Source organism: Mus caroli, unplaced genomic scaffold (assembly GCF_978045245.1).
Source record: "Mus caroli unplaced genomic scaffold, Mus_caroli_1 scaffold_10, whole genome shotgun sequence".
In the NCBI taxonomy this organism is placed as follows: domain Eukaryota; kingdom Metazoa; phylum Chordata; class Mammalia; order Rodentia; family Muridae; genus Mus; species Mus caroli.
In genome coordinates this window covers 66,488,995-66,502,255 of record NW_028227265.1, presented here as the reverse complement: position 1 = coordinate 66,502,255, position 13,261 = coordinate 66,488,995, and the positions used below count along the sequence as shown (strand labels likewise).

Here is a 13,261-nt window from a genome sequence, read left to right as displayed (position 1 = left end):
AAAAAAAAAAGAATCAGAGATGTGCACCAGTCGCACTTTTAGGAGTCCTACAAGAACACAAAGCTATCAGACTCAGACAAGGTCCTTCAGTATCTGAGAGCTCCTATGAGCCCTGCTTAGTTGATTCTGTTGGTCATATTTTTACCGTACCTACCTCTCTGGCTCCTGCAATCTTTTCTCCCTCCTTTTCTGCACAGCTCCCCTAGCTCTGCCTACTGTTCTGGCTGTGGGTCTCCCATCTGTTACCATCGCTTGCTGGGAGATTATCCTTTGATAAAGTTTGGCGAGGCAACAATTTATAAATACAGCAGAATATCTTTAGGGATCATTTCATTGACATTTTTTTTCGCTAGCAATATTTCTATCCTGGGAGTCTGGGCTGTACAGACTCTGATTCATGGACACCAAGTTTAGGCCATATGTGGGATAACTTTCATGGTATGGGTCTCAAGTTGAATCAGATATTGGTTGGTCGCTCCCATAAGCTCTTTGCCACCGTTACTCCAGCACATCTATCAGTCAGAATGGATTAGTTGTAGGTCAAACGTTTTGTTCCTGGATTAATGTCCCTGTCCCAGTGCTACTACTGGGATCCTTGCCTAAGTATAGAAGATTGTCGCTTGGCACTACATCTCCTTCCTTGCTAGAAACTTCATTAGGGTTACTCTAGTAGATTCCAGGGAGTTTCCACTGCACTAAATTCTACAAAAAGCCCCAAATTCCATTCATCTTACAAGCACACTCTCTGTGTCAAAGTTTCGTGGTTTTATTTTTTTCACATTGTTAAAGAATTCTTAGCTCTGGGTTTATCTTTAAAACAGTTATTTGATTTGTCATAAAATGTCTTACGTGAAAAACTGAAGATTATAATAAGTAGTGGGGAAATTTTCTTCTTAAACCATGACAGATACTTGTAATGATATAAATCATGAGTAGAGATAATATATTGATGCATGAGCATGCTTATGCAACCCAAAGTTTCACATCATACCATGAAGAAATTATTATCTTTGAATAAATATTTTAGAGTTGATAAAGGTCGAGTCATGCTGGAATCTATTCTTCTCCTATTTGAACTTATTTTAAAAATTATATTTAATTACCATGTTAGAAGAGTTTCCTTACTCTTCTTTTATAAACTAAGAACATAGATATTATAACACTGGATATTCTAAATGTTCTTTCTGATGATACATAGATAATTTGGCCAGCTGTTCTGTCAGGGTAAAGACACATGTGTACCAACGTGCATAACAGTTTGCATTTATATTTGAAGTGCAACTACTATAATTTCTAGAATTCCCTTTTAAATGTCCTGACATGAAAAGTGATTATAACATATTTTTTCAAACAATAATAATTTAAATATTTTAATACTGCAAAGATTCTTTTTATTCGATGGCCTTCAGACTGCAAATGAAACTCAAAAATTTTCTACATTGGTATTATTTGTTTATGTGAGTTCACAGGTTTCTGGTAAATTATATTTGAATAAAGTATATCATGTATTTAGAAGACATATAAAACTTTTTGGGATGTAAAATATTCTGATAGTTATAAATAGAAAATAATGTTCATAGTTTCTATATATATTAGATATGCCTTAACTTAAAAAAATGATGATTCTGTTCATATGAACAAATAAGCAGAGAAAAAAAATGAAAATACCTGATCATTTAAAAGATGTACCTTTTATTGGAATGTTTGTCAAGAACAGTATTTGTAGAACTAAACATTTTAAAAACTAAACATTCATCATTACATATATAATGTGTACTGTGAAATGTTCTACAAATAAGAGTAGCTGCCTTTCCAGCATTTGTTAACTAGAATTTAAGCTTAATGGGTAGGGTTGATATAACAGTGAAAACCAAGAGAAGCCAAATATTTTCAAAAAGAGAAGATATTACAAGAGGGTGTTAACAATATATAATGGCAATATACACAGAGAAATTCACACACACACACACACACACACACACACACACACACACCATAAAGACACGTGTGTGTGTGTGTGTGTGTGTGTGTGTGTGTGTGTGTGTGTGTGTGTAGGAAGGCCTTTGTACTCTGAGTAATATGTAAACTTTAAAATAAAAGATGGTGTAATGGAGAAGGATTTTAACTAACCTATTCAATGTAACAAACTATATCATAAAGAAAGAGCTTGGTGTGGAATAATTTTGTAGTATATGAGTACAATTTTTTGAAAATGAAGCAAGAAATGATTTATAATGAGAGAGTTGAGAGTCTTGTATGCTGTTCTTAGTGTTCTGAAATATTTAATATAAGCATAGAGCCAGTCAGGTTTTGATATTAGGACATCAATGCAGAATGATTGCCTAAAAATATAGGTCATTAATAAATTACTTATGTATTTTTGTGTGTAACCATGTATTTCACAGGACAGTACATTCCACTGTGTGATGAAGATGGTTATTACAAACCAACACAATGCCATGGCAGTGTAGGGCAGTGCTGGTGTGTTGACAGATATGGAAATGAAGTTGTCGGATCAAGAATAAATGGTGTTGCAGATTGTGGTAAGAGAAAGGCTCATTTCATACAATTTTCTAGCACACAAATGTGTTAAAGACATTTAATGAGGCCATTCTGACTGTAGAATATGTGGAATATGTAAGAATGTTTGGGGTGAAAAGAAGACTTGATATTTGCAGATTTTAAGTTGCATGGTAGCAATAAAATATATTAAACAGACACAATTGAGAATATAAAGACTAATGAATAAAAGCTGAGTTCCATTTCCTACTTCAACTCAAAATGTCTATCATGAGCAGACATTTTCATTAATGAGATGTTGAAAAACACAAGTCTGTATCCTAACAAAATACCATTTCAACTCTGCAAATTCCAACAAAACAGACTAAAACATTACTGTTTTATGTTTAACTATAAAAAATATATATATTAAGTGTCCGTTATATTTGATCTTCTAATACTTTGTGAACATGCATTTTGTGTGTCTTTAAAAAAAAACTATATAAGATATCAGTAGCATATGTATTTTAAAGTTTTCAATTTACACCAAAAATGATTTCCAGAATCCAAGATTCATATAATATCTATATTACACATATAGTTATCTATAAATCTATAGAGACTTCTTACTTACAGTATGCACAAAACCCCAATGATGGGTTGAATGTACACCATCTCTATCATGGTATTATGTTGATACATTTGTTCCCCAAATGATGAAGCTAGTTGCGAGCTTATGGAGTCCTTGGAATGTGGAGTCTAGTGGACTTTGTAGGTTTTGAGCCCATCTAAGTTTTGTGTGGATTTCTCCTTTCCGGATGGCCATGTAAGATGTACATGCCATAAGTTCAAAATCTTCTAGCACTTTCCCAGCTGTTCTTGTCACCCCAGCCACAATGCTTCCCTGGTATAGTGAACCATATGCTTTAAAATCTAGCTCCAATTAAATGTTACTGAATTTCTTCATGTTTACCAAGTATTTAGTCACAGCAAATAGAGAAGTAGGTACTCTCTCATAAAAGCCCATAAAGCAGATTTTCTTTACACTAATATCAATAAAGATAATGAAAATTAAGTACTTAGTGGTGACTTGCCTCTCATATGTAATTTTTAGGCTGATAAATAAAGATCACTTAAGAAGAAATAAATAGTAAACAATAATACATAAACTTATATAATTTTCCCTTCCTGTCTTGCAGTTGTTTATTCCATAAGATTTTCATAGCTTGATTTTTTTGTTGGGGCATTCCCTATATAATCAAAGCAGCAACAAAGCTTTAATACCAGACACAGTATTTAAAAACCAGAAAACATGCCTTTATAATGTCTGTTTTAAAATTCTTGCATAGTCAATGGCTTCATCTACCTGTGATATCAGTAATGGATAAATTATTTTAATTTTTATGCTACCAGTGAAAATTATATGCAAAAGAATTCAGTAAGTGAGAAAAATTATTTTTTTGAAACTTTACTCTGGGTTTTCTTATGTTCCAACTATAATATATACGATTATGGAATTTAAGAACTTTATTTTTCACATAGGGTGGTAGTTTAAGTATGTTGTGAAAGCAACCAATTTACACCCACCTAAATATATTGATAGAATTTATAAGAATTAAGAAGAAAAATATAATTTGAGGACTTAATATATGCTACAGTTATGATAAGAGATGTGTGAATTGTTATCTCAAAATATTAGCAGTTAATTCTAAGTTAATATGAATATTAATTTTTTGTTGCTCTAGTAACAGAAGAAAATAATTTACTAAACTGCTGGCTTAATCAGCACAAGTTTATCTCATTTAGTTATGTCTTAAACATTCCAACACATGTCACTAAACTATACATATTTTAGCAAGCTGTTGCTGTTTCTAGAGGCATTCTAGAAAAATCAATGTCCTTGACTGTTGTATGTTCTAGAGTTTTATCATGTTCTTTGGATCATATACCCTTTCCTCCAAATTCAATATACAACCTTTCCAACTGTTTGGACATTCTTCTGTAGTTGTATGTCTAAATTACACATATCCTAGAAAAAATTACTTGATTAAAGGTAACCAAGTAATAGTGAAATTACCCCAGACACTATTCAGTCACAAAGTCTCTAACTGAATAATGCTTCTAAAGTTAACCTTTAATATAAAGTAGCATATATATTTGATTTTAAATTTTAGGAAGTATATATAGATGTTGCTAAGCAATTGTTTCACCTCATATGCTTGTAGGTGTAATTAAGTATTATATAAGATTAATAGTCTGATGTGATAGTCTTTAAAAACTTGCGTTGAGGTCAAATTTACCAAACTAGAATCTTACACAGTATAGTGCTTTGAGCATACACATTTTAACAAGTGAGAGTTTTAGCTTAGAACAAACTTCCCAAGAATGAATTTTCCTCTTATCTTCGTTGAGATAAACAGTAAAAATAATTATTAAAATTTCCATTTTTTATTATTTATATAAATCAGAAATCAGTTCATTGTATACTCAAGTAAATATGATGCTTGCTTTTGTAGCTATAGACTTTGAGATATCTGGAGACTTTGCAAGTGGAGATTTTCGTGAATGGACTGATGATGAAGGTGAAGAAGATGACATTATGAATGATAAGGATGATATTGAAGATGATGATGAAGATGAAGGGGATGATGATGATGATGGGGATGACCATGATGGATATATTTGATCAGTAACAGCTAATGTCAATAAATTCTACATTTTTAATATTTACAAAATAATAGCATATTGAGAATTTCCTTCTTATCCCAAAACAAAGTGGTTCTAAACCTGACATATATTTTGTATAATTATTTCAAATATTGAAGCTAAAATCATAGAACTTGATGTTAAATTAGAATTGTTTAATTTCAGTTTTCATATGCCTTAGAAAAAAAGAAAACACATATGGGTTGCAGCCTGAATATAGAAAGTTGTAAAGATTACTATAGCAAAAATTTCATAAGAAAATACTATGTAATTTTTCCACAAACAAAATAACAGTGAATGTGTGCTTGGGATCATGTGTGTTGCTTTTATGACAGATTGTATAAGTTAAATTTATAATAGGTAACTAGTGACCTGAACCACAATAATTTCATTGATTAACTCATGATGTTTGCTTCAATTCAAATTTGGCATCTTCCCAAGACTTATGGTTGGTATTTTAAGAAAAACAACTCATGGTAAGAGAAAATGGTAATCTTTTCAATTGTGAAGTTATTCTGGGTATGATTAAATAGTATATGCAATGCAAACTATGGAAAACTTTGGGCTCTGAACGTTATAAACTTAAGATTTTTCTTTCTACTTTTTAATTTAAATAGCATTGCATATCATGTAGATTTTTAAAAATATTCCTAGACAGCCTCGTTTCTCAGTTTCTCTCTCTTTCTGAGTAGTATTCATGTATAGAATTTCAATTGGAAGGAGAAACAGACTAATTTCAACCCCTTTTTTCTATAAAATATAATTTATTTATCCCAAGATCAATTTTGAAAAATATGAACTCTCAGTTTTCATTTAGTATGAAATTTTGCATTTGATCTTGGAATCATGCCATTTTTGTTAGTGGTATTGAAATTAGAGACCATGTTGTATGGTGCCTTGCAAAAATAGAAATAGAAAGGTTTAGCATGTATTTCAGTATAGGAGACTAGGCAATGTGTAAGCACACAGAATTAACAAATTATTGCTATTTAAATACTGCTGGAATGAAGAAAATGGAATATGTTTCTTTCTTTTTTTCTATTGTTACATAATCCCATATGGACTTGTTCATAATTATTGTGAAGAGTAGCATTTAAGATTAACTGTAACGAAAGTTACTTTGTTCACTATACATCAGTTAGCATGTTAATTAATTGTGTAGACATTTTGCCACACCACCACCTTTGGGTATATCACACCACTAGTTTTGTGCTCATAATAGAAGTGGGAAAACCTGTTGGATTTTACATATTGGTATCTTTCACTTCAATAGTGAATTTACAGATTTCCAGGAATATTATTCATAAGAACACAAATTTGGTGAACTCTTGCCATTTAATTTATATACAGTAAATAAAAACTTTAATGTTGAACTTACATAATATTTAAGCTATAATGCATTTTCTTTTTTTTTACTGTTTATGTATAGTTTACAAAATAAAGATTCTTGTAACCAAAGTAAACAGTTCCTTAATGATTTTCTCGGGTATACATAATAGCATGAAGAGCTTTTAATTTGTTCCTTAATTCTGCAAAATAACATACCACAACAGAGCCAATAAGTATTTCTCAGTTTATTTTTAAGTTTGTAAACCTGATTTGTTAGTGTCTTGGGTAGAGTATATTTATCTTTGTTGTTTTATTTTAATCTGTTTATTTTTCAAAATATTGAGAAATAAATACTTTTCTTTCCAAAAGAATAGCATTTTAAATTTTATTTGGGTCACATTGTTAACCAGATTTCTATAGTAAAAATGAAATTGAAGAATGACTGAATAAATTTGTCTATTGAAAAAAATGTGTATTAATCATAAAATTTAACTTGAGATAATCACAAAAGAATATAAAGCAAAAGTACATACAGATATGTAACCTAGTACCATGTTCCTAAAGTATGCTTTTATAATATCATCATCATTCAGGCTTCCAGGAAAGCAACTAATTTAATGGTGAATTCAAATATGGAAACAATACAGTACTTATATACCACTTAATAATATAGAATTTGCTTTTGATTAAAAGTCTCTATGTTAAAACTCTAGTGCAACAAACATGCCAAGATTAACAAACTCTAGAAAAATTATTTTTAACAGAAAATATATTTTAATGTACATGTATAAAAGTTTAATTTATGGCCGGTATTAAGGGCTTGGACAACAGGCAATTCACTTTACCTCTGCTAAGTTAGTACTGTAATACATGGACATTTATTCCCAAGAGAGACCTTTGTCTTAAACCACTCACTATCCTGGTAGAGGAGATTTATCAGTGAACAAAATAATCATGCAGATGGAATTCTAAGTATTAAAGTTAGACAGTATACATATATTTCTAGTACATAAATTGATATAGTTACATTTTCTACTATAATGCATCAGCAATTTTATTTTACAGATTTAAGTGAAGAAGGAGCTTTAAACTTACAATTATTTCATTCTGATTAGTAGGTTAAGGAATCATCTTTAGCTAGAAGAAAGAATTAATCTAATGTTTTATTGTGCTTTATGCTGAATTCTTATTCATGAGCAAGAAAGCAAACTAAGATAATATTTTAATCTCCATTTTATGGCATTATTTTTCAAAACATAGCAGATCAAAAACCATGTGACAGTTTTAATTAGAACCAGTCAAATATTAAGCATTGAAGAAATTGATACAAAGTATTTAATGAAATTATTTAGTGTTTCTGGTACATCACAAATCTACAAACTAGCAAATAGTGGATGTGGTGTGGTGTGCTGTTGGTTTGTGTGTGTGTGTGTGTGTATATATCTCTGTGTGTGTTTGTGTGTGTCAGTCCAAATAATATGTCAAGATCTGGTCTAGTGGATAAATTTTAATGAGATATCTACCATTCATATCATAAAATCAAATTAAATTATTATAAAAATATCATGGTTAATTAATAAAACAGATACTAAGAGAGTGTTTCTCTGCATTCATTTCACAGTATTTCACACAAAGCTTAAGAAGCTATTAAATACAGCTTATAAGTGTTGATTCATTTGTTCTGCTTATAGCATAATGAGAGGAAACAGTTTTAGAGAATTGCATTAATTAACTCATACTATATAACAGATGTTTTGATTATTTATTTCTTATAAAATTAATACAGCTTCAGCTGCCTGCAATTAATAGGGTGCTATAGACAGATCACTTTTCAAGATGCCTCATATTAATGGGGGGAAAGTATCTTGCTGTTTATATTTCTCTTTTGATAGCATGCAAATTACCTTCCTATACCAAAGACATGGGACAGTAGAGGTGAAGGTGTGACAGTTCTACATAGTCACCTGCTCAGCAGCTCCATGTTCAATGAATACATGTTGTCATCAGCAATGGGCCTTGAAGTCATTATATGGAAACTTACCTATAGTTTTAAAAACAGCCTGGGTTGTTTTGGGTTCCCTATAGGACTCCTTGGGCCAATTAGATGTGACCCTATCTTGGTACCAGAAGCTTCATTCAATGACAAAAGGATACTTAAGATTCTGTCTCCCCCATTATTTTGCAATTTAATTTAGATCATCCTCTTATATGCATACATTTTAGGAAGTTTCTTTTGCATTAGTTTTCCATACTACCCCTCAAATACTCCTTGAATTTTCTTGTTTCTGTCCATAAATCCAATCACAGCCCCCTTTCCCCCCTCCCAACTTGGTCCACTTACTTATTCAAATCCCCCTTCCACATATATGTGTCTATATGAATCACTTTCAAGGTAAGATCTCTATCTGATCTGTCTAGTCCCTTACTTGTAGCTTGGTGTTCATTGACTTAACAACTAATATCCATGCATCAGCAAATACAAACCACATTTGTCTTTCTGTGTCTTGGATTCTAAAATCAGAAATTTTCTCTAGTTTTGTCAGTTTGTTTGAGAACTTATTTTAACAGCTTAGTAATATGTGAAAATGTAAATAAACTATAATTTTTATCCATTCTCTTTTTGAGGGAAATCTAGGTTTACTCAAATCTTTGGCTATGATCAATAAAATACCAGTGATCGTGGTGGAGTAAGTGTCTCTGTCATACAATGAAGCATCATTTGGATATATGCCCTGAAAGACCCACAACATGAGGACTCCCCCACGTTCTGACTCAGGAGTGGCAATACCCCAAATCACTCACGAGAAAGGGTCTTGCTGCAAACTGCAAGAGGACTTTTTATTTCAAGAGCGCTCTTGGGTCCACAGTCATACACTACATAGGGGTAGAGGACCCGTGGCACCTTGAGTAGCTGGGTAAGGTGTTATTTAAAGGAAGAAACCACAACTCAAGGAGGTGGGGAGGGCATTGTTAGAAAATACCAAAAAATACCAGTTAAGAGTCACAAGGAAGTGCAAAGTCACCAGAGTCACAAGGAATACCTGGTAATTGTGCAGGTTATTTCTCAAGACAGTTTGTAAAAGCCCCTAACAATAGTACATTTGCATAGAGGGTTCCTGCAATGGTCAGGGTGGGTCAGGGTGACTTTCTTTGCATGAGCACTCCTTGAACCCAGGAAGCGGGTGGGTGGAGAAATGTCACTATCTGTTTTATTATTAGCATACCTTGGAGCATTGAGTCACAGAGGTCACATTCTCAAGCCTGGGCCTAAAGGCCTAGATTTTGCTTTTACAGTTATACTTTTTCAGCACAAGAGTGGAATAGCTGAATCTTTAGGTAGATCTATTTCTATCATCTGAAGAATCACTACACTGACTTCCGTAATGTTTGTATAATTTTGTTCTCCTACTGGCAATGAATGAGTCTTCCTCTTGCTCTGAATCTGAAACAGCATGAGCTGTCACTTGTTTTGTTGATCTTAACCATATATAAACATTAAAGAGAAAGTCTATGGACTACTTAGCCCTAAATGGGATGTGTAGATCAATTTCCTTCCCTCACAGCTTAAGGAACTCTGTTAAGAAGGAAGCAGAAAGTGGATGAAGACAAGAAAACAAGATCCTCTAATCAAAACTAATGTGAACTCACAGAGACTGAAGCAACCTGCTCATGGCCTCAATGGATTTACATCAAGTCCTCTGTGTATATAATACAGCTTCCATTTTGTTTTTTTATGGGATTCCTGAGGGTGTGAATGAGTGGATCTCTAATTCTCATCTCTGTTCTTGACTTGCCATAAATCTCCTTCCAAATATGCCCCAGCAATGAAAACACAACACAGTTAATATGATTACATGTTGTTTGCCTAGATTGGGCAGATCTATCACTATACTACCATCTTCCACATCTATGAGACCCCTTAGAACTTGTGGTTTCTCCAGGACATGTGCTTCTGCTCAGTTTTTCTTCTTCTTCCTCCTTCTCTGCATCCTCTCCCTCTTCCAATTTCTCCTTCTCTTTCCCACCTTCTGCTCTATCTTCCCTTTTATCTGTCCAATCATCAGTTCTCCTTTATTTTACAAATTAAGGTGGGAAGCATGTTCACAGGAAATCACCTGAGTGCTGACCGATTCCTTGTTCACAACCACTAACAGGAGAATCAAATTAACATCAAATATAATTATCCCCAGGGCTATCCACAACACTTGACCTCTTTTCCCTGTGTTAATACGTCTTGCCCAACTTTGAGTGATATTTTATGTTTTATCATATTGTATTTTGTTTTGATATTTTTAATTTTTGAATGAGTTAATTAATGAAACATGACCTCTTGGATTAAGGTTAGTAACTGAGCTGTCATTATACTTTCATTTTTCTATTTAAATTTTTAATTTTAAGTGTTGTCCCCCTTCCTGATTTCCCATCCACAAATTCCCTATGCTTCTATGAGGGTGTTCCCCCAGCCACCAACCCACTCTGTCCTCTTCTACCTAGTATTTCTCTATGCTGGGTGATCAAGCCTTCACACAACCAAGGGCCTCCCCTCCCATTGATTCCAATGGAAATAATAGCAATCCTCTGCTACGTATGCAGCTAGAGCCATGGGTCCCTCCATGTGTACTCTTTGGTTGTTATTTTAGTCCCTGAGAGCTCTGGGGGATCTGGTACGTTGATATATGGTAGGGTGTTGATCAAGCTCTGGCAGAGCCTCTCAGAGGACAGCTATTTAAGTCTCCTGTCAGCAAGTGCTTCTTGGTATCTGCAATAGCATATGGGTTTGGTGTCTGCAGATGGGATGGATACCCAGGTGGAGTAGTTTCTGGATGGCTATCCCTTCAGTCTCTTTTCTACTCTTTGTTCCTGCATTACTTTTAGACAGGAGCAAATCTGGATAAATATTTTGAGATGAGTGGGTAGCCCCACCGTTCAATATGGGGGTCATGCCTAACCACTGGATATGGTCTCTACAGGTTTTAGCTTTCCTTTGTTGGATACTTCCACAAATGTCATCCCAGTTGGGTCCTGAGAACCTCTTGCTTCCCTGGCATCTGAGACTTTCTAGTGGCTACTGGTGGTTCTCATCCCTCACTGCTACACACCTCTGTTAAAATTCCTGAACCTGGATGAAATGGACAAATTTCTAGACAGATACCAGGTACCAAAGCTAAATCAAGATCAGGTTAATGATCTAAACAGTCCTATATCCCCTAAAGAAATAGAAGCAGTCATTAATAGTCTCCCAACCAAAAAATTCCCAGGAACAGAGGGGTTTAGTGCAGAGTTCTATCAGACCTTCAAAGAAGACCTAATTCCAGTTCTTCAAAAACTATTCCACAAAATAGAAACGGAAGGTACTCTACCCAACTCATTCTATGAAGCCACATTACTCTGATACCTAAACCACAAAAAGACCCAACAAAGATAGAGAACTTCAGACCAATTTCCCTTATGAATATCAATGCAAAAATCCTCAATAAAGTTCTTGCTAACCGAATCCAAGAACACATCAAAACAATCATCCATCCTGACAAAGTAGGTTTCATCCCAGGGATGCAAGGATGGTTCAATATACGGAAATCCATCAACGTAATCCAGTATATAAACAAACTCAAAGACAAAAACCACATGACCATCTCGTTAGATGCTGAGAAAGCATTTGACAAAATCCAACACCCATTCATGATAAAAGTCTTGGAAAGATCAGGAATTCAAGGCCCATACCTAAACATGATAAAAGCAATCTACAGCAAACCCGTAGCCAACATCAAAGTAAATGGTGAGAAGCTGGAAGCAATCCCACTAAAATCAGGGACTAGACAAGGCTGTCCACTCTCTCCCTACCTATTCAACATTGTAATTGAAGTCCTAGCCAGAGCAATTAGACAACAAAAGGAGATCAAGGGGATAGAAATTGGAAAGGAAGAAGTCAAAATATCACTTTTTGCAGATGATATGATAGTATATATAAGTGACCCTAAAAATTCCACCAGAGAACTAATAAGCCTGATAAACAGCTTCAATGAAGTAGCTGGATATAAAACTAACTCAAAGAAGTCAATGGCCTTTCTCTATACAAAGGATAAACAGGGTGAGAAAGAAATTAGGTAAACAACACCCTTCTCAATAGTCACAAATAATATAAAATACCTTGTCGTGACTCTAACTAAGGAAGTGAAAGATCTGTATGATAGGAATTTCAAGTCTCTGAAGAAATAAATTAAAGAAGATCTCAGAAGATGGAAAGATCTCCCATACTAATGGATTGGCAGGATCAACATTGTAAAAATGGCTATCTTGCCAAAAGCAATCTACAGATTCAATGCAATCCCCATCAAAATTCCAACTCAATTCTTCAACGAATTAGAAAGGGCAATCAGCAGATTCATCTGGAATAACAAAAAACCTAGGATAGCAAAAACTCTTCTCAAGGATAAAAGAACCTCAGGTGGAATCACCATGCTGGACAGAGCAATTGTGATAAAAACTGCATGGTATTGGTATGTGACAGACAAGTAGACCAATGGAACAAAATTGAAGACCCTGAGTTGAACCCACACACCTATGGTCACTTGTTCTTTGACAAGGGAGCTAAAACCATCCAGTGGAAAAAAGACAGCATTTTCAACAAATGGTGCTGGCACAACTGGCGGTTATCATGTAGAAAAATGTGAATTTATCCATTTCTATCTCCTTGTACTAAGGTCAAATCTAAGTGCATTAAGGAACT

At 33.8% G+C, this 13,261-nt stretch overlaps 1 protein-coding gene across 2 annotated transcripts in view; it reads left to right on the top strand.

Annotated features, from left to right (window-relative positions):
* Spock3 (SPARC (osteonectin), cwcv and kazal like domains proteoglycan 3) overlaps positions 1–6,921 on the top strand; it is a 395,167-nt gene extending 388,246 nt beyond the window's left edge. For both annotated transcript variants that reach the window (XM_021169488.3, XM_021169487.3), the window contains exons 10-11: positions 2,406–2,543; positions 5,016–6,921. In XM_021169488.3, coding sequence (XP_021025147.1) covers positions 2,406–2,543; positions 5,016–5,185 — 308 coding nt within the window. In that variant the 3' untranslated portion in view covers positions 5,186–6,921. The remainder of the gene's footprint in view (positions 1–2,405; positions 2,544–5,015) is intronic.
* Positions 6,922–13,261: the final 6,340 nt, after the last annotated feature.